This window comes from Citrus sinensis, chromosome 2 (genome assembly GCF_022201045.2).
Source record: "Citrus sinensis cultivar Valencia sweet orange chromosome 2, DVS_A1.0, whole genome shotgun sequence".
Classification (NCBI taxonomy): domain Eukaryota; kingdom Viridiplantae; phylum Streptophyta; class Magnoliopsida; order Sapindales; family Rutaceae; genus Citrus; species Citrus sinensis.
The window spans coordinates 24,501,326-24,523,548 of record NC_068557.1 but is presented as its reverse complement, the minus strand read 5'-3'; the positions used below and the strand labels follow the sequence as shown (position 1 = coordinate 24,523,548).

General features: G+C 33.4%; 1 protein-coding gene across 3 annotated transcripts; it reads left to right on the top strand.

Annotated features, from left to right (window-relative positions):
- The first annotated feature begins 13,295 nt into the window (after positions 1 to 13,295).
- Positions 13,296 to 22,223, top strand: LOC102610841 (protein ESMERALDA 1). Of its 3 annotated transcripts, none has more exons than XM_052435077.1 (12): positions 13,296 to 13,911; positions 14,924 to 14,993; positions 15,132 to 15,199; positions 15,331 to 15,419; positions 15,923 to 16,120; positions 16,886 to 17,090; positions 17,203 to 17,370; positions 18,262 to 18,429; positions 18,520 to 18,710; positions 19,158 to 20,549; positions 21,403 to 21,512; positions 21,659 to 22,223. In XM_052435077.1, the coding sequence occupies exons 1-10, from the start codon at positions 13,537 to 13,539 to the stop codon at positions 19,300 to 19,302; spliced, it is 1,677 nt and encodes a 558-aa protein (XP_052291037.1). In that variant the 5' UTR covers positions 13,296 to 13,536; the 3' UTR covers positions 19,303 to 20,549; positions 21,403 to 21,512; positions 21,659 to 22,223. The 3 variants fall into 3 exon arrangements, with proteins under 3 accessions (XP_052291037.1, XP_052291038.1, XP_006469184.1); XM_052435078.1 differs by having other exon boundaries at positions 21,400 to 21,512; XM_006469121.4 differs by lacking the exon at positions 21,403 to 21,512.

Genomic DNA, 22,223 nt, shown 5'->3' with positions numbered 1-22,223 from the left:
CATTCATTTTATTGTTTGAGGATTGCGATTAATTACTTGCCTTGCTTTTATCTGAAGAATTGGTTAGTGATTCAAGAGAAATTACTACCTTCCACTCGTGAGATAACATTTACAAGTTTTAAAGTATTGAGGCACAAGCGGTGCATTTTATAAATATGTCCCTTGTAATTGAGTATGCTTATTGCCTGGGAAAGGTAATATGTTTAATTAACTGTGTCAAAGGTTGTAATCTTATTTTAACAGTAGCAATATATGGCCACCAATTGAATCGTTAAATAATATTGTGGCAGTGGGTAACCCTTTTTGCCCTTTAAATGGTTTTACTCGTACTGTAGCTACTTTGAGCTTTGCCTGACTTCATTGTAGGATTTGTGGACTTGGACCAAAGAAAGCCTGATATGTGCTAAGGGCCTGTAAAAAGGAAGGCGCAAGAGCCCTCAGAACGAGCCTTTTGGACTAGTCAAGAAAGCGTTTAAGAAAGCTTCCCATGGATTTGCTTGCATGAGATTAATGTAAAAAGATCCCCGTCTTGAAAAAATTGAATCGAATCTATGGTTCCATTTTTTAAATTTAAAAAAAAGAAAGAAAGAAACTAATCGGTGTATATGGAAAAAAAAAAAAAAAAGAAGAAGATGGAAATCGAAAAAGTTAAAAATATATATAAGAAGTCCGGTTAAAAAATTGAAAATAGAAAAAATTTAAAAATACTAAAGCGGTTTTAAAGTCCAGAAAGTTGAATCATATGAAAAATTGAATCAATTCGGTTGTTTAATTTGATTTGAAACTAAATGGAATGGTTATCCGCCTTCAACTCTTGGATTTTGGATTAAGATTACGTTAAGAAATGAAGGCGGCTTTCATCGGTGGATAGACATGGACCATCCACGTGTAAGCTCGACGTTAATCTATTCTATGATGGCGACAGTAATTTCAAATTAAATGCTAATAATTTGTAATGATTTAAGATTATCTTCATTTATTGTTTCAAGTTGAATGGATAATTTGATTAAGACGCGGGGGTCTCGACATATGGTCTTGGTAGCAAGTCACTGTAGAAGGTGCGTTTGGTATCGTCCTTTTAAATGGAGTTTTTCGATGTGTCCTATAGAATAAAAATGATTTTTAGTGAAAATGAAAATGTATTTAGTAGTTTACTTTCATAACAATTTTTGAAAATGAAAAAAAAAAAATGAAAGGCTGTTGATTATTTATCTAAAAAAATAGAAACAATAAAAAGAAAGTGAAGAATTATCTAATGAAATTATTTTTAAATTAGGTGTAGTGTAATTTCTGTGAGCTTTCGCCACAAGGTGTAAACTTTTGTTAAATTTTTATTATTATGGGTATTATTTTAGCAATAAAATAAACAATTTTTTTTATAAAAATCTCCGAACCCCCAAAAAGAAATTACATCAGTCCAAAAAAAAAAAATTAAAGAGTCTATATAAAACAAAAGAATAATAATATAATGAATATAAATATATATTTTAATACCAGTAAATAAAAATATATATTGGTTATTATATTATGATATATTATATATTATTTTTACTTAAAAATTTTGTATTAAAAAATTAAAGGATATTTTAAGTTATTAGTGTCTATTCAAGCTTCGTTTGGTTTGTCTTTTGAAATAGAGTTTATTGAAGTATATTTTTTGTAAGTATAGTTTTTACTCAAAAAATTTTAGTTGTTTTGTCATCAATGAGAGTTTTTATTAAAAATTATAAAATTACTTTAATCGATAAATTTTTTTTCCTTAGATTATGTTATGAAAGTATGAAATAATATTGTCAAATAAGTAGATAATATTTTAAATATTTAAATATTAAAAAATCAACTTCTACTTTCAAAAGTGAAAGGAATTTAGATCTATTGCAAATAGATGTAGGTAATTAAAACCCTAGAATTAATAACTTAATTAATTTTCGAAAATTCTATTTACGGTTATTGTTCACCATTAGTCTTTGTCCGCATAAAAAATATTAATTTTAAAAGAACACAATAAATTACAAAAATTAAATGATATGAAGATTTTTATGCGGTTCAGATTAATAAATTCTACATCCACGAGGCCATGCTTAGATGAAAAATAATTCACTAAGTTGAGATGTTACAACTTATAAATTTAACAAACTTATAAATTTAACAAACTTAAGACTCTCACTTATAGTTTATCACCATACAGTTTACTAACCTTAAACTGAATCTGCTTCTCTTGAATAATTGCTACCCTTTTTTTATCTATGATCCTTGAGACAGTTTGCAAAGTGATCAATAATAATTCTTCAATGTCTAGTAATCCAAAATCCACATAAACTTTCCACAGAGATAAAAAAAAAAAAAGAAGGATAAGAAAACAAATCAACACAGCATTATGCGCTAAATTCAGATTCTCTAGTGCGGAGGTAGAATTTTGCTTCTGTGCTTTATGCTCTATGTTGCACCCCTTCAATTGTGAAATATCTCTCTTTATATATGCACTAAAATTTCACAAAAATTACAAGTTTTAAAAGACTTAAATTCTTTCCAAATAAGAATTTCTCTCCTCTTATAATTCATATAAATTTGAATATGAATAAATTTGATCTTTTTGCATTGCTTGTCTCCCAAGAAATATATAAAGCATTTAATAAAATTCATATTTGAACCAACCTCTTGCTCTAAATAGATCTCATGCGCCAATAATAGAATCACATCATTAATTGACTTGCTAAATTAGATATTTAATTAAATTAGAAAACAAATATTTCTAATAAATTAGAATCTCACTTAATTTGGGAATTAATAAATTAATCTTTATTACAAGATATACAATAAATAAAATTTCAATTTAACTAGACTTGCCATAAGATGCCAACTCTATGAATAATAAACTTAACAATATCTCATTTGGCATTCTTGTGGCAAAAGCAATCCAACACAAGTCTTCCATAACACTTGGCACTAAAACATTAATATAAAATAAGCATAAACAACAATAAGGAACTAACCAAAATAAATGGCAATTAACATGTTAGTTCATTTATATAAACCAAGGAAAGAATTAAAATAAAATACTGATTTTATTAATCAATAAATAGTAAGGCAACATTAAGCAGAAAATCAAGAGCAATAAAAAGATAAACTCCCCTTAAGAACTAGAAATCTGAAGATCTAAAAATTCTTGAATAAAAATAAAATCTCCCTTAGAATTGATATACTACTCCCCCTAACTCATTGCATTAAGCAGTTGAAGACTTGAAGCGAACAATTCAATTACTCCTCCTCTTTTGCCAAAAGATTGCAAAAGGGAACAAGTTTGACATGCAATGCAGCGAAACGAGCAGAAAGGTCAGCAACATCACGACCTTGATTCAAAATCTCAGCCTCAAGATGGACAAGATCAGGAGCAAAATAATTAAATGGAGGAGAAGAGCGAACATATGTTGCAACAAAGATAGGAAGATCCTAGAGACTTCCTTATATAAAAGAACTAGCCTTGTTCAAAAAGGATTTAGAAATCCTACTTGCAAATGGAAAGAATTAATAAAGAAACTTTTATTCTAATTTAAGACACCGACAAACATAAATTTCGTTTAAGATCAATAAAAGAACATAATCCAACACTAACAAGTCATAAACAAAAAGGAAAATGCAAAATCAAACTGTTATGCATGATATTTTATGAAACAGACACATAGTGCAAAACAAAGAATTTCGAAATTAAACTGAGAATGAATGAAATGGAATTAGAATGCAATCCACATACCTTTGGAATACTTATTGAATCAACTTTTCACAAGATTTTATTGAATTGAATTTGAAGTTCTGTAGATAAAGTTTTGACTAAAAGAACGCAACATCCTCAGTTGTGACGGGCAAAAGTTTCTCAATGCACTTAGAAGACAAAATTTGAGTTTTGCTTCAAAAATGTATAACTCTTAAAATCTAAAAACATATCATCTTGTAAAAACATGAGAATGTATCATGAATTTTTTTTAATTAAATAATGCATTAATAACAAAATTGAACAAGAAAAATATGTCTGGGAATTTTCACAACAAGCATTAATCCATGAAATCAAGAATCTAATTTCCTCAAATAAATAAAGATTAGAGAAATTTACGCTTTTGTGTGTGTGTGCGCGCGCAAGCAATTCAATTTAGACATTTTTTTTCAAAAATTCATTAATATTTTTAGTCAAAGTCTTAAATATAAAATATAGAGTTGGTCAAACTAACATTATCGTCTTAATCTCCAATTTTTTACCCTTTCAATTGTGACAAACATTTTTTTTATAACATTTTTTTTAAATCTATAGTCAAGAGCTTTCACTCTACCCTTTAAGGTATCTTTCTTTTCATGGTAGTTCATCCTTTGTCATATTTGTGATACGCAGACTCAGATTACTCAAGGATAATTTCACTATTAAGAGGTATAGGTAGCTATTTTTAATCATAGTGTCTGTATATATTTAAAGTTTTATGATAAGATAAGAATCAAGACAAACAATTGTAACTCAAGTTGAATATTCTCAACAAAGATCATATCGATATCAAAACATTGAGTCAAAGTAAAGATTGAATTGTCATTCAAGTCTTTTAAAACATGAAAAACTGCTTGTCATTTGTTAATCCAAGACTGATCAATTTATTTTTTTTATATCGAAACATGAAAAAGACAAACTTAAATTAAAAAAAAACATAAATGCATGCCCTAAATCTAATGCATAAATGCATGAATTTAATCTAATTGCAAAAGCACTTTGACTTACATGGAACACACACCTTAAGCTTTTCTTAAAGAATGAAATCGTTTGGAGTCTAAATCTTTTTGTGAAGATATTTGCTAACTGTTTTTCTATATAAATGTATTCTAAGGACACAATCTTGCTCTCAACTAAATCCCTAATGAAGTGATGATGAATATCAATATGCTTAGTCTTAGAATGTTGAACATAATTTTTAGAAATATTGATAGCACTCGTGTTATCACAAAACACAATTAAAGTATCTTGAACCATACCATAATTTGCAAGCATTTGTTTCATCCAGAGCAATTGGGTGCAACAACTTCCAGCTGCAATATATTCAGCTTCAGCTATGGAAATAAAAATTGAATTATGTTTCTTACTATGCCACGACATTGAGTTATTTCCAAGATAAAAACATCCTCCAGTGATACTTTTTCTATCATCAACATTTTCAGCCCAATTTGCATCACTATATCCTGCAAGACTTGAATTAGTGTCATTAGTGTGCCAAATACCATCATTAACTTTCCACAAACGAATGATTCATTTGACAGTAGCTAAGTGTGACTCTTTTGGATTTTCTTGGTACCTAGCACATACACCAACACTAAAACATATGTCAGGTCTACTTGCAGTCAAATTATGTAAGCTACCAATCTTGCCTCTGTAAAGACTAAGATCAACATTAAAACCACTATCATCAATAGTCAACTTGGTATTAGTACCCAAGCAGTTCTCATGTGTTTTGCAGAATCTAAGCCAAACCTCTTAACTAAACTCTTAGCATACTTACTTTGGTTAACAAAAATTCTATTCTCCATTTGTTTCACTTGTAAACCCAAAAAGTAAGTCAATTCTCTCACCATGCTCATCTCAAAGTCATTTTTTCATTTGACTCACAAATTCTTGCACATGATTAGAAGAAGTAGAACCAAACACTATATCATCAACATAGATTTGAACAACTACAATCCCTAGATTAAGTTGCTTAATAAATAATGTTCTATCTACTCCCCTCATTTATAGCAATTTTCAAGTAAAAATTTAGTCAACCTTTCATATAAAACTTGTGGACCTTGCTTTAAACTATACAAATCCTTTTTCAATTTAAAAACATGGTTTGGGAAATGGGAGTTTTCAAAACCTATAAGTTGTTCAATATAGGATTCTTCATATAAGTTGCCATTCAAAAAGACACTCTTAATATCCATTTGAAATAATTTAAAGCCTATTAAACAAGCAACTGCAAAAAGCAAACAAATAAATTCAGTCTAGCAACATGTGCAAAAGTTTCATCAAAATCAACACTTTTAATTTGCGTGTAGCCTTGTGCAATTAACCTAACTTTATTTTCTTATTATGCTACCAAATTCATCAGTTTTGTTCTTAAAAATTCATTTGGTTCTTATAACTGTTGAAAAAATAGCATAACATGCTATTTTGAGGGCACATTTTGAGTGGGTCCCACTTAACGAAAGTGAAAAATATTGTGAGGTTCGGATTCTACTCTATTGATACTTCAATAGTATAATCTTATTTTCTCAAAATGGTGCTTGGGTGAATGAGAAATTGTCTCAAATTTCTAACAATCTTAAAACAGACTTTATTATCATTGAGATGGCAACTGAAACCAGTGATGATGTTCCGTATGTCCCAGTTTCTGCACCAACTTTTGTGAAGGAACTAGCCTCTGTGGCGATTCCTGTCAATCATGCGGAAATGCCTGAAAAGTTCAATGGCCAGAATTTCAAACGGTGGCAGCAAAAGATGTTCTTTTACTTGACCACGTTGAACCTGGCGAGGTTCTTGACCGAGGATGCTCCTAAACCCAAAGAGGGTGAAACGGATATTCAAGTTGTAAGTGCAATTGATGCATGACACCATTCAGATTTTTTGTGTAAAAATTATGTAATGAATGACCTTAGTGACTCATTGTATAACGTATACATAGGAAAGAAAACAACCAAGGAGCTATGGGAATCCTTAGACCGAAAATATAAAACCGAGGATGCGGGTACCAAAAAATTTGTTGTTGGTCGCTTCCTAGATTATAAAATGGTGGATTCTAAAACTGTAATAAGTCAAGTACAAGAACTTTAAATTATATTATCTGAAATCCTTGCGGAAGGGATGCATCTAAGTGAAACTTTTCAAGTTGCCGCAATTATTAAAAAATTGCCTCCTGCTTGGAAAGATTTCAAGAGTTATTTGAAGCATAAACGAAAGAAGATGAATATTGAAGGGCTGGTTGTTAAGCTCAGAATTGAGGAAGACAACAAAAATGCAGAAAGAAGTGGGGCTATTTCTATGGCAAAGGCAAATTTTGGTGAACACGGACCTAAAAATAAAAATAAAAAATTGAGTCCGAAAGGAGGAATTTCCAAGAAATAAACAAAGTTTCAAGGAAAATGTTATAATTGTGATAAGATGGGTCACAAGGCTTCGGATTGCAGGTTGCCTAAAAAGAAGCGAGAGGCGAATGTGGTGGAAAACATCACGCAACATGTTTCAGACATAAACCTCTCTGCAGTGGTTTTAAAAGTGAATCTAGTTGGCTCTAATCCAAGAGAATGGTGGATAGATACAGGAGCAACCAGACATGTATGCTCGGACAAAGGGTTGTTCACTTTATTTGAAGTAGTTAACAATGGAGAGAAGCTATTCATGGGGAATTCGGCTACGTCTGAGATTGAGAGTCAAGGGAAGGTGATTTTGAAGATGACGTCCGGGAAAGAACTGACTCTGAACAATGTGCTATATGTGCCAGAAATTCGAAAGAACTTGGTGTCTGGATCACTGCTGAATAAACATGGTTTCCGAATGGTGTTTGAGTCAGATAGGGTAGTTTTGTCTAAAAATGGGATGTATGTGGGAAAGGGTTATGTTGATGATAGGCTATTTAAGCTCAATGTAATGACTTTGAAACCAACAATTAATAATAAAGCTACATCTTCTGCTTATTTGCTTGAGTCTTCTAATCTTTGGCATGGTAGATTAGGACATGTTAATTTTAATTCTTTGCGTAAATTAATTAACATGAAGCATATTCCCAATTTCCAAATTGATTTGAAACATAAGTGTGAAACTTGTGTTGAGGCAAAGCTAACTAGGTCATCTTTCCAAATAATTAAAAGAAACACCGAACCACTTGATTTAATACATAGTGATATTTGTGACTTTAAATCCATTCAAACAAGAAGTGGTAATAAATATTTTATTACCTTTATAGATGATTGCACAAAATATTGCTATATATATTTATTGAAAAGTAATGATGAAGCATTGGAAAAGTTTATTCTTTATAAAAATGAAGTTGAGAATCAACTTAATAGAAAAATAAAAAAATTAAAGAGTGACCGTGGTGGTGAGTATGTTGTTCCGTTTATGTCATTATGTGAACAAAGTGGAATCATACATCAAGTCACGACTCCATATTCACCTCAATCTAATGGGATTGCAGAACAAAAGAATTGAACTTTAAAGAAAATGATGAATTCAATGTTGATAAGTTATGGGTTACCCTAGAATATGTTGGGAGAAGCTGTTTTGTCAGCTAATTATTTATTAAATAAGATACCCCGAAAGCAAGAAGATAAAACCCAATATAAGCTATGGAAAGGTAGATCACCTTCATATAAATTCTTACGAGTGTGGGGGTGTCTTGCTAAAGTAGTGGTTCTTTTAAATAAAAAAAGTGAAAATAGGACCAAAAACTGTTGACTGCATTTTCATTGGTTATGCACAAAATAGTAGTGCATATCGATTTTTGATGCATGAGTTTAAAATTCCAGATGTCCACAAAAGTACAATAATAGAATCAAGAAATGCATCGTTTTTCGAACATGTGTTTCCTTGCAATTCTAGAGTGGAATCGAGAGAATTAGAACAATTTCATGAAACAACACTTGAAAATAAAGAAAATGATCAAACACCAGAAGAAGAAGAAGAACAAGAAATTGAGGTTAGACGTAGCAAAAGAGCTAGAATAGAAAAGTTTTTTGGTTCAGACTTTCTAATGTATTTGCTAGAAAAATCAAAGAGGCTGTAACTTCAGCTGAAGGCACTTTATGGAAAGAAGCCATTAACAGTGAAGTTGAATTCATTTTACAAAATCATACTTGGGAGCTAGTAGATCTTTTTCCAGGATGTAAACCTTTGGGGTATAAGTGGATTTTCAAAAGGAAAATGAAAGCCGATGGATCAATCGATAAGTACAAGGCTAGACTTGTAATTAAAGGTTATAGGCAACGAGAAGGCATTGGTTATTTTGATACTTATTCTCCTATTACGAGAATAAATTCCATACGGATGATAATAGCAATTGCAGCTTTGTGCAATCTTGAGATACATCAAATGGATGTAAAGACGACCTTTCTAAATGGAGATTTAGATGAAGAAATCTACATGGAGCAACCTGAAAGTTTTATAGCTCCAGGACAAAAAAAGAAAGTTTGTAAATTGGTTAAGTCATTATATGGCTTGAAACAAGCACCGAAACAGTGGCATGAGAAATTTGATCATACAATGATCACAAGTGGCTTTAAGATCAACGAGTGTGACAAATATGTTTATGTCAAAGAAACATAAAATAGCTATGTCATTTTATGTTTATATGTTGATGACATGCTCATTGTTGGGAGTAATGATGACATGATTAAATCTACCAAGAATATGTTGAAGTCTAAGTTTGACATGAAAGACATGGGTCTTGCAGATGTCATTTTGGGAATTAAAATCTCAAGGGCTTCTAATGGACTTATTTTAAGTCAAACTCATTATATAGATAAAATTCTTGAGAAATTTAATAAAAAGGATAATACTATGTCTAAAACTCCATTAAATACTAGTATTCATCTATCGAAAAACAGAGGAGAGAGCATTTCTCAAGTTGAATATGCTAGAATAATAGGTAGTATGATGTACTTAACAAATTGTACCAGACCAGATCTAGCCTATACAGTAAGCAAACTTAGTAGATATATGAGTAATCCAAGAACTGATAACTGGAAAGCTATCGTAAGAGTACTTAGGTATCTTTGATACACTCGTAATTATGGATTGCACTATACTAGGTATCCAGAAGTATTAGAAGGATTTAGTGATGCTAACTAGATATCAGATGTAAAAGATTCAAAATCTACTAGCGGCTATGTATTTACACTAGCAGGTGCAGCTGTATCATGGAGATCTTCTAAACAGACAGTAATTGCTAGATCTACAATGGAATATGAATTCATTGCATTAGATAAATGTGGTGAAGAAGCATAATGGCTACGCAATTTTTTAGAAGGTATTCCAAAATTGCCAAAGCCTGTGCCTACGATTTGTATACATTGCGATAGTCAATCAGCTATCGGTAGGGCACAAAGCAATATGTATAATGGTAAGTCTAGACACATACGTCGTAGACATAATACCATTAGACAACTTATTTCTACTGGAGTTATTTCTATTGACTATGTAAGGTCAAAGGATAACATAGCAAATCCGCTAACCAAATGGTTAAATAGAGAGTTAGTAGAAAAATCATTGAGGGGGATGAGATTAAAACCTATAGATTGATTAGTCAATAACGAAGGAAAACCTAACCTAGTAGACTGGAGATCCTAAGATCTAGGTTCAATTGGACAACTTATTTGTTAAAGACTAAAGATGGATCACTGTGGGGGTCGTTCTCTTGAGAGGATTACCTTATTGACCATTCCTATGATGAAACAGTGATGCCCGTGGGGAATAAGGTTGAGCTAGGCTCTTAATGATTCTTATGCGTCGAAAATTCGAGCGGAGTAATGCGGGTTACTCTTAATTAAAATATCACCTATGTGAGAGAGAAGTTGGGCCGCTTCAAAGGGAGCTATAAAGAGTTCAGCTCTTAGAAACTCTTGCAGAACCAGGCAGATGTTCAATGCCAAAACGAACATAATCATGAGAACTCAACAGTGTTAGGAGAAATACCTATGTGTAGTATATGATCCTTTACACTAATGGCAGAACAATTCAAAGACATCGCGTGTACTGATCAGCTAGTAAAGTAATTATACTATTACAAGGGAAGGTTCAAAGGATAACACTTATTTATCCTGTGCTAGGTATCAATCCAATAAACTTGATCATTAAGAGTCAAAAATGGTTTTGATATCAAAATTTAGCGGTTTTCTTGTTTTTACTGCCAATTTTCATTCATGTGGGTGATTGTTGAAAAAATAGCATAACATGCTATTTTAAAGGCACATTTTGAGTGGGTCCCACTTAACGAAAGTGAAAAATATTGTGAGGTTCGGATTCTACTCTATTGATACTTCAATAGTATAATCTTATTTTCTCAAAATGGTGCTTGAGTGAATGAGAAATTGTCTCAAAGTTCACCCTTGAAGTTAGAAGTTTGAAAGGAAATGAGGCTTATCCCACATGGAAAAAAGAAGCCTAGAAATTAGTGTATATATATAAACACTTAACCATGCATGAGTAAGGTTTATAATAGCTGTTATAGCAATTAAATAAAACATATTGAATTCGAAAATTCAATACACATCAGTTGTTACATCCTCACATGATTATAAAAAAGGCATCTCCTCTTCTATTTTTGAACACTAAAAAAACTAGCACAAAGCACACTTGTTTTTTCCTTCATCCTTCTTCGTCTTTCTCTTATCGAGTTACCTGTTGCGGTTCGCCGGAATTTCCAACCTGTGCTTGACTGGAAATTCGTACCTGTTGTATCCTGGGAAACAGATACCAGCAGACCTTAAGCACTCCGAAGAGGTAGTAAATCTGTTTAAGGAAACTGCCTTGTGCAGGCCTCGGGTTTATATTTCTTATTCCGTTTCATTTCTCTTTTGTTCTTCATTTGTTGTTTCCGATTGCTGGTTTACATTTTGTTTCAATTAATTGCAATTTAAATTGTCAACTCACTGTGTTCGTTTTTCTAACAATAACATTAGTGTAACTTGTTTTAAGTACTAGCATCCATACATTGTTTCGCTTAAAAATCCAATTTTACTATTATTTAGATGTTCTTTTAAGCATATAATAGTATATATTTATATATTAGTATTATAATGTATGACTAGTATAACTAGTAGTCTGAATCTAATTATGCAAAAATAATTTTCAGAAACTGTAATTGTGTATTAAGAATAAATAATGGAATGGGTTGGTTGTGTTAATGATGGCATGCAAACAAACAATGGTGCATATCCAGTTGTGTAGAGTTGAGGTGTCAATTCTATTTGTCAAATCATGCGCCGCTTGTGATTCTCGCCCTCCCCCACTAACTAATCACATTGAAAATGGCCTTTTGCAATATGCTTGCCTATTTGACACGAAAAGCAGGACCTGGAAGCAGAAAGCAAGTCAAATGAATGTTTTGTTACTCGTAGTTGTTGGCGCATAATTCCTTCTCAGCCAAGACACAGAATCACGGCTCTCTGTTGCTTAATTGGCTTTTAAATCGTTCTGTTCAAATTATCGGCCAATCACGTCATCTTATATAGTTATATGCAATAATATGCTTTCTCAAATGTAGCGAGCCATTGACTTACGCATTGGCGCGTGCTCTCTTACATTTAATAGGAGATAATTTTGTTCGAAACTAGTGTGTCTAACTTTTAAACATCCTCCTATCAAAAAAAAAAAACAGTTTTAAACATCCTATTATAAATATAAAATATCCGAACTATTGAAGTGAGCCCGACTTTGTGGATTACATTTTTTTCCCCTCAAATGCAGTATTATTATCAACGATTCTTGAACCGGAAGAAATAAAACTGAAGGGTGAAGATCACTGACTTATGATTTTAAATTAAAGTTAAGAAAAACCCATGCTTTTACGCTTTTAGATCTTAGAAGAAATTGTTGCTCCACTTAATTACTTGATCAAATTCTAGAAACCACCGAATTTAATTAATTAAAAGAAATTTAGAGTATTTCAGATACAGTATGCACATGCCTGCCCTTTGAATGTATGATTTGATTGTAGGTGAAATTTTCAATGGAGGGCAAGCTTAGATATAAATTTAATAATACAAGTCCGAGAAATTATACTCAACTCGACGAAGCAAAAATCACCATCCCATTTTTGTGGAAAACGTTTTTTTCACCGTGAGAAGAAGATCAAAGCATGCCAAAATACAGTCGATTCTCAAAGTGACATAATCTTTCGTCTATATTCCATCATAATTACAATGTGTAAAATGTGTGCATAGCTTTTAGATTAAAATTTTTTTTTCCTTAAGGCAAATTTTTTTTTTAAAAATTACATTATTGACTTGATGTCTAAATTTGAAGTGTGTAACATAAAATAAAATTAAAAAAATAAAAAACGGACAAGTTGCAAAATGTATTTGATGATGAAAACCTGTAACAAAAACAGACGAATCGGAACATTCTTTTGGAATATTTGCAAAAATAATTTTGAACATGAAAAGAAAGAAAAAAAAAAAACTTTGCTTATGATGCACAATGATTTGGAACATAATTTAATTTTTTTTTAAAATAAAAATACTTTGCTTACTGTAGAACGGAACAACCCATGAAGGCTCTTACAGTGACAGCACGTGCAGTTCCTCTCTGTTACAGTTGGAATCACACTCACAACACGCAGAAGGAGAAGAGAAGTGAGGGGGAGCCGAAAGCCAATTCAAAACCAAACACATAAGCAAAGAAAACAAAAACACGCTTCCTTTTATTATTCCCATTTGAATCCAATATTAGTTATGTTGCCAGAAAACACTTAAAACCCAGAAATATAGAAAGCAAATTATATACGTATATATAAAAAAAAAAAGGACACCGGTCATCAAATGCGCATCAATCGGCTACCCAGTAGCGGCCACACAACCCCATCGCCCCCGGCATCCCCCCGCCGCTCCCCTCGCTACCGCCACGGCCGAGGCAAGCCTGGCGGCCGGTTCACTCCGGTCGGGCCACCGGGTCGGGCCAACTTGGCCCATCGCCTCGCCTGGCTTTTCTTGTCCGTTCTTCTCCGTAGGCAGGGCATTTTCTTGTTCGCTCCCCTTATTTATATCTCCGGCATGCTGCTTTACATGGGAACGGTGTCCTTTGATGTCGTCCCGGTTATTAAGCACCGCCCAGCTCCCGGTTCGGTTTATAGAAGTCCTCAGGTTTATGCCAAGTTGAAGCCCGAGATGGATGCCGATAACTCGTCTTCTGATGCGGTGCGTTTCGTTCTTTTCTTACTTTTTATTTGGCGAATTGTTTGATTGCTGCATGTATGTGTGATTTGTTTTTTTTTTTTTCTTATTTGAGGTGAACATTCGATGTGGGTGTGGTTTGTTTTGTTGTGGCTTTTTTTGCTTTGGATCTTTGAGTTTAGTGGGTTTTGTGTGCTTTTAGATTTGGAGGAGCTTAATTTACAATGCATTTTCGTTTGGCATTGCAATTGACGGACTTCACGGTGCTATACTGCAGTGTTTTAGTGTAATTGTAGAGCTTGATCAAACTTCACATGCAATTGGACTTTTTGTTCTTTAGTCGGCTGTAATTCTTTATGCACATTGCCTTTTGTAATGAAAGAAAGAAAATGCTGAAGAGTGGATTCTTTTTCTTTGAACAGTAGTTTCATGGTAATTTAGAGTTTTAATTTAGTTGCTTATGATGTAGTTAAAAGAGTAGCAATAGTCGTATGGACCTAAAGCTGGAGTACCTTTTGCCATATGGATATCTGATTGTAATCGGACTTTTGATTTTTGTAAGTTATACAACAAGTGTGTGCGCACTGTATGTTGTGGCTAGCTTGGAAACTGGCTTGAATGCAAGATATTTGATATTGGACTTGTTTGGCAGCATAGCATCTTGCAATGAACAAAAGAGTTTGAACTGTTTCCAGTGAATAATAGAAGTTGACTCGGTTGAAAATTTAGCAGCTATCACTCTTTGTAAACATTCAGTTTACATTTGGATTATTTACGAATTTGACCTCTTTCCTTCTTTCAGTCATCTTAACATGGATTATATAATAGTCATTAGGAAGTTCTACTGCTTTTGCTTTCCGACTTAAGGTTTCTGCATATCAAATCCAAGCTATTTTATATAGATGTTTGTTGTGCTAGAAGCTCTGCTGTGTTGTTACAAGCTTCTGTCATTTTCATACTTAGCATTTGCTCCAGCTAGTTATTCTTTTCTCAAGTGCTACTGAGTGCTGATTTGAGTTCTCAAATTCAACTGTAGATATCAACAATATGGAAAGCCTCCCATAAAGGTGTAGAGTGGAAACCATGCGTGAAAAGATCTTCAGGGGGTATTAATATTTCTATATTTTAGTTTCTGATCTCCTTTTATGTTTTTTTGTGTGTGTGTGTGTGAATTGTAATTTTGTTTGATTTTTGTATATTTGTTTAGTAAATTTAACATGTGGTCATTGCATCTATTGTTTTAGAATTACCTGAATCAAATGGTTACATATCTGTTGAGGCAAATGGTGGCTTAAATCAGCAGAGGATATCGGTTGGTTATATTCTCTTTTTTCTCTGTTTGTTATACAAGTACTTTTTTGGTTTTACATAATACTTGCTTATTTTCTACCTATGGTGACTTTATGTGTTCCTTAAATGGTTGCTTGTTTTGGATGCTTTTAGATATGCAATGCAGTCGCTGTGGCAGGCTATCTTAATGCGACGCTAGTCATCCCCAACTTTCATTATCATAGCATTTGGAGAGATCCTAGGTGTGTAAGCTCTTCGGGTTCTTTAACATTTTATTGTAGGACCAGTATGGAGTAGTAGCAGAAAAGGAAGTCTAACAATGTTCTGTACATCTTAATCTGAAATGGATCTTAGGCATTCCATATTACTATGTAATAATTTCTTTGTTAAGTATGGGTTACATTGAGGTCTTTGTTTCACTCATTCATGTTTAATAGGACCAGTATGGAGTAGCAGCAAGAAAGGAAGTCTAACAATGTTCTGTTCATCTTAATCTGAAATGGATCTTAGGCATTCCATATTGCAATGTGATAATTTGTTTGTTAAGTATGGGTTACAATGAAGGCATTGTTTCACTCATTCATGTTAAACTTACACATTTGGGGGCAAAGTTTAATGGATTTTGTTGGTATGCCTTTTTCTTGTAAATTTCATCAGTGTATTATCTGTGTGCTCATCAGGACTAATTACATTTTTTCTCACTTAACTAAAGAAATGTGTTGGTGGGATTTTTGTTTCTTGACAGCAAATTCAGAGACATTTATGATGAAGATTATTTTACAAGTGTCTTGCAAAATGATGTGCGGGTGGTTAATAAGATTCCTGAATACATAATGGAACGTTTTGACCACAACATGAGCAATGTTTACAACTTCAGAGTAAAAGCATGGTCACCAATTCAGTTTTATAAGGATGAAGTACTCCCGAAGCTACTTGAAGAAAGGTGAGTTAAAAATAATGCATGGTGCAGTTCTTGTCTCAATTTTGATTTCCTTACTCTCTAGTTTTTAGTCAGGGTAAATCATACTGCCAAGAAATGAGCTTTCTGATTCACTAAGTTATTATCAATTTTTCACATACATAGAATATGTTTGCTTCTCTGTACTTTTTCCTTTGGTGAGAATCCATTATATTTCCTTTATTCTATATTCTTTTGGACAGCCTTTGATTCTACTCTCTCAACTAAGTGATGGATCAGCGTATAGTTACTGATAATTGTCAACTGAATAAGATTTAATTGCTTGGGATCAACTTATGTATGATTCTTTTTTTCTTTTTTTAATAAATTTGTATGCTCAGCATTTATTTTACAGATTTTTTGAATGATCTATGTAGTGCTTAGTTCAACAAAGTCTTGGCCCTTATAACTCCGGGTAGCTGTATATGCTGCTTATAAGTACTCACATTGAACTGTTGTTATAGTTTTTGGTGCAGAACAAATAAACAGAGAAGAGAGGGGAGAAAAATCAGAGAAAGTTAGATGGAAAATCATAATCTTATTAAATGATCATCAAATTATTCAAAGTCTGACTCTAAGTTGAAAACTTAACCTGTATTTATATTGGCCAAAATATTTTGTTGAGGTTTAAGTCTTGATGCATGCTGATGTTATTTTCATGATAAAGTGTCTTGACCCACACCATTTTTAGTAGCGGTTAATCATCAGCAGATTGTGATGCTATCTTTGCGCTGATTATGAATGGCATAGGCTTATAAGGATTTCTCCTTTCGCAAATCGATTGTCATTTGATGCTCCTCCAGCTGTACAAAGGCTCAGATGCTTAGCAAATTATGAAGCTCTAAGGTTTTCAAGTCCTATATTAACTATGGGGGAAACATTGGTTGCAAGAATGAAAGAACGCAGTGTGAACCATGGTGGTAAATACATTTCAGTGCATCTTAGATTTGAGGAGGTTAGCTTTCATTCCGCAATAAATGTTGTAGCAGAACTGCTGTTTATAGTGATCACTAAGTTGATCATTTCAATCTAAGTTGCAAGCCCATATTATAATTTGACATGAGCAGGATATGGTTGCTTTTTCTTGCTGTGTTTTTGATGGTGGAGAGCGAGAAAAAGAAGACATGAAAGAAGCTAGGGAAAGAGGTTGGAAAGGGAAATTTACAAAACCTGGTCGAGTTATACGTCCTGGAGCTATTAGGATCAATGGAAAATGTCCCCTTACTCCTTTAGAGGTAATATCTACTGGCTTTTATTAATTATTTTTCTGCCTTAAAGGTAATGTTGATGCTGAAAATGCTTTTGCCGCCATGGTTTTGTTCAGAACCCTATTTGTTTGTATTCATTTTTTTCTTGTCTAGTTTATTTTCATTCCTTTGTTTTATGATTTTCTTTTTGAAGTCAATGTTTTAAAGTTTATCTATTAGATTGCATAAAACTCTTTTTACAGATTATCGATTTAATTTAAACAGTTCCTTTGCTGCTATTCAGCTGAGAAATGTCAAGACATGCTTTCAGTCTATAAAGAACATCAGGTTTCATGCAAACTTCACATGCATTAGTTATTTAATGACAGGCATCGGGTTGTTTCTAGGATGAAAATAAGATTTCTCAATCAAGTCCTTAATGCGAAGCATCTTGTTTGTTACTTTTGTCCTGTTATATAAATACTAAAAGTTGGTTAGACTATAGATGTGTGAGTGTGACTGGCTAGAAATTACTTAACTGGGGAATAAGAGGACAAACAGCTGTGAATTTTATCTCGATATCGTTCAAAAAAAATTTTTAGACTTATTTCAATTATTAAGTTTTAAAAAACAAAAAGCAAATTAATAGTATTTTTATGACTTTCTGCTTGAAAGGTTTATCTTAATTTTTGGCCTTTTCTTTATGAGGTAAGCACAGGAGGGTGGTTTGCAGGTGTAGGCTAAAAGATTTTGCATGTTTATTAGAAGTCATGTTATGCGTGACAACTGTGAATTCACCTCTCAGTCTCATCATCCCTACAAAAAGATCAATTACTTATGGGGGGCTATGATTTTATGTCATTGACTTGTATGCGAAATGTGTGGCTGCACATGCCTGGTTAACAAAATTCATTGTTCATTGTTCTCTTGTCTCATCAGGTTGGTTTGATGCTTAGGGGAATGGGCTTCGATAAAAACACATATATCTTTTTGGCATCTGGAAAGATATACAATGCGGAGAAGACAATGGCCCCATTACTAGAAATGTTTCCTAATTTGCAAACTAAAGAAATGCTAGCATCAGAGGAGGAACTTTCTCCGTTTAAGGTCTGAATGGTTTCTGGTTTGTTGAAAATTTCTTCAATGTTTTGAGGCCTGATTTTACGTTGCTACCTTGACTTATGTCACTTCTTCCAGAACTTTTCTTCGAGGATGGCTGCAGTAGATTACACTGTTTGTCTCCACAGTGAAGTATTTGTGACTACTCAAGGTGGAAACTTCCCTCATTTCCTGATGGGTCACAGAAGGTACTTGTATGGGGGACATTCGAAGACAATCAGGCCAGACAAGCGGAAGTTAGCCCTCCTTTTTGATAATCCCAACATTGGGTATGTATTTGTTCATGTCATAAATTTATCTTTTGTTAAAATGACCACTGCATTGTCTGCAATATTTGAAAGCATGTAAATGTGATGAAATTCAAGCCAGAAAAAGAATGGGAAGAACTTTTTCATTTGCATCAATGACTGTACTGTGGCTGGTTAACAACCCTTGATGGATCTTGTATCCTTAGGCCAAGTGCAGTCAAATCTTTATGCTCTTAAAACCAGAGACTGGAAATCTTGATGTCTTGAAGTGATGGAAGTTGGGTTTTTGTTTTCATTTTTCTTTCCTACTCCATCTATTTAATAGTGATGCCATCATTAATTGGATAAAACATTGAGCACTGCAGCTCCATATCATTGATTTTGACACTTTTTGAGCTTCCTTCTAACACGGATGGTGGGTAGAGCTGGTAGTATTATATTCATGTTTCTTTTGCTTTTTCTTCCCAGATGGAGAAGTTTTAAACGGCAAATGCTGAGTATGCGGTCTCATAGTGATTCCAAGGGATATGAGCTGAAAAGACCAAGTGACTCTCCATACACCTTTCCATGCCCTGATTGCATGTGCCGTGCAAACAAATCAAATGCTACGTGATTTGTTGAGAGAGATCCAATTGGTGAATTTTGTTCCACTAATTTTTGTGAGCACGTATTGCTGCTGACCCCTTCGCATGCTGTATTCTTTCATTTTTTCCTCTTTCCACTCGGCAAGAGGGCATACACTCAAGTTTTGAGAGATTTGAAGATCTGTTGGAAGTCGTATTGATCTGATTATTTCCCGGGATTGAATTGAGGAGTTGGCATCTTTTTGTATATGATGCCATAAAAGAACTGGAAAACAAGAAGCTTTCTCTTGCAGGAGCTACCCCGGGCATTGACTGAGCATTTTTTCCCCCTTTCTTCGACATTTGATATTCCTGCAGCTGCTGCTGCTGCTGCTGCATTTAACAAAGCTGTGAAAATGACAAACTAGATTCTTTTACTCCCTGATTTTGCCATGTTTGTACATCACTTTAGGACCTTGATCTGGCTCATGTAGGACTTTAGAAACAGGATAAACTTTTTGTTCATTTTCTAGAAATCAGATTATTGATTCTTTTGTATAATTTGCCCTTCAATTTCCTTTGCATAGTTCCTTCACTTTCTAGAAGCCTCTCTTACAATTTTGTGTTTGGACAATTATTTCTTCTACAATTTCTACATTTGCATAAATAACACCTAAATTCATTTCGATTATCTCAGCTTCGATCTAGTTTATATGAACATTGATCTAATGATTACATTGTCGTTTGATTATTTTCTAATTATTTATTTATTTATTTATTTATTATTATTATTGAAGAAGTTAAAAATCATTCTTAATTGATGTACGCCTTCATGTGGATTTAAATGATTTAGAGTCTTAGACCTAATACCTGCTGTTAGTTTAATTTTATTGTAATAGTTGCTGGTTCATGCTATATTTTTAGGAAAATAATGTTCTTACGACGGAGTGCACAAAGTTTTGCACAAAACGAAGCGTTTTGTGCAAACTATAAAACCCAATTCGTACGTGCAAGCAACACCACACACGCGCATGCCTGAAATTCCAGCAGAGATCTTACTCGCGTCTCCCTCCTTTCTCCCCTACAACAACAATATTTTCCGGTCTCTCTCTCCTGTCTCCATGCAAGGTCGGTCTCAACTTCGTTCTCCCTCACCACGCAGCAACAGTGACACTCTCTCTGTCTCTTGCCTGAAGCATCTCGCTGCCTCACTCTCTCGGCTCCGTTCTCCCACATTCTCTCGATCTCAGTTGCATCGCTCTCTCTCCCCCAACATAATCTGCTTAACATTGTTAAGGTCGGTGTTCAATTCATTGCTTTACTTTGTAATTTGGTTGTTGGAATTATGAAATTGAAAACCCTAGAAAACCAAATTAGAAATTAGGCGGACAATGTTCAATTCATTGCTTTTATTGTATACAATTTGCTTTCATTGCTTTAATTTGTAATTTGGTTGTTGGAATTATGGAATTGAAAACCCTAGAAAACCAAATTAGAAATTAGGCAGATAGTGGAATGGTGGACATTGCTTTTATTCTCTGTAATTAGACAACCTGATTACACATTTTATCTAGTTTGTAATTACTCAAACAAAAGATTGGTAAAGTAATCAAGTTGCTAAATATTCTCACCTGCCTTTTTTTTTTTCAAATTTTCTTTTATATATTTGGTTCAATACTTGCATTATATACTATACTCATGCAGACATTGTTCAGTTCATTGCTTTAAATTCTACAATATAGAAATTGAGATTATGGAATTGAAAACCCTAGAAAAGCAAATTAGAAATTAGGCACACCACAATCAACACAATCGGCTCGTTAAGGATTGAGTGTGACAACTTAGTTCTGCCAACCTAGCAGCTTTTATCCTCATCTAATATCCCCTGTATGGCCTTTTCATGATATTGGCTTCAACTATGTAATCAGGGAAGTAATGATAAATTATTCTTGGAGACCCCTCTGACATAGGAAGTTTTATGGTTAAAGTATAACATAATGGAAAATGATGGTGTGGTAGTTATAGCCATACGTTCTGTTGTAAGCTTATTAGCCCTACTTAAGTAAAGTTTTGATCAATCATCAACATTTCAGTGCCTTGTTCTCCCTTTGTGGCTTTTTACCCTGAAATTGAATATCATTCATTAGCAGGAGCTTTTGCATGCAAGTGCTACAAAATTGCGAACTCATCATGTAGAGAGGCTTGGACTGAATAGGACAAGATGATAAGGGAAAGATCCAGGAAAATTACAGGAAATAAAGTTTGCACATAAAAACTCACTGTTGTGGCATATTTTTTCCCCTGCAATTGCTTACTGACTATTGTGGCCTCTTTTTTTTTTTTTTTTCCCTTCTTTCAGTTGCTTAGTGCTTACTAACTGTTGTGGCATTTTTTTTCCCTCTTCAGCTGCTTAAACTGGTTTTGATTCAAGGCTGTAGTTGAGAGGCTCTTCATTAGCAAGGAAACATTCTAGTTGGATATTTCTATCATAATGTCATCTAGCATGAGTGAAGTTCCAAATCCACATATGAGAACTTGTGAAAAATGCTGCAATGATAAGATCTTACGAACTTCACATACAAGAGAGAATTTGAATCGTAAGTTTTAGAAGTGCAAAGGATGTAGGGCTTTTGAATGGGGCGACAATCAGAAGAGTAGTGAATCTAATGAGTTTCGAGGGAAGGAAGATCAAAATATGAGTGAGAATAAAATTTTGGTCTTATTAGGAGAAGTTCGCGGCTGGGGCATCAAATGGAATGCTTGTTTCTTAAATTTCAATTACTTGAAAGAGAACTTCAATGAAGACGACAATACGAGGATGTACTACGAAAAAGACAACCAAGTTTTATTGTAAAATATGTCTTACAAATAATTATATCTATTTTAATATGTATTATATTTAAGTTGTATATTTACTTAATGTATTAACTTCTCTTATTTGCAATGAAAATTAAGTTTATGGTTTAACATA

Coding starts and splice junctions, on each gene's coding strand:
- LOC102610841 (XM_006469121.4), top strand. CDS start 13,537: ATGCGCATCAATCGGCTACCCAGTAGCGGCCACACAACCCCATCGCCC. Junction 18,430..18,519: donor AGGAACTTTCTCCGTTTAAG/GTCTGAATGGTT, acceptor CACTTCTTCCAG/AACTTTTCTTCGAGGATGGC. Junction 18,711..19,157: donor TTTGATAATCCCAACATTGG/GTATGTATTTGT, acceptor TTTTCTTCCCAG/ATGGAGAAGTTTTAAACGGC.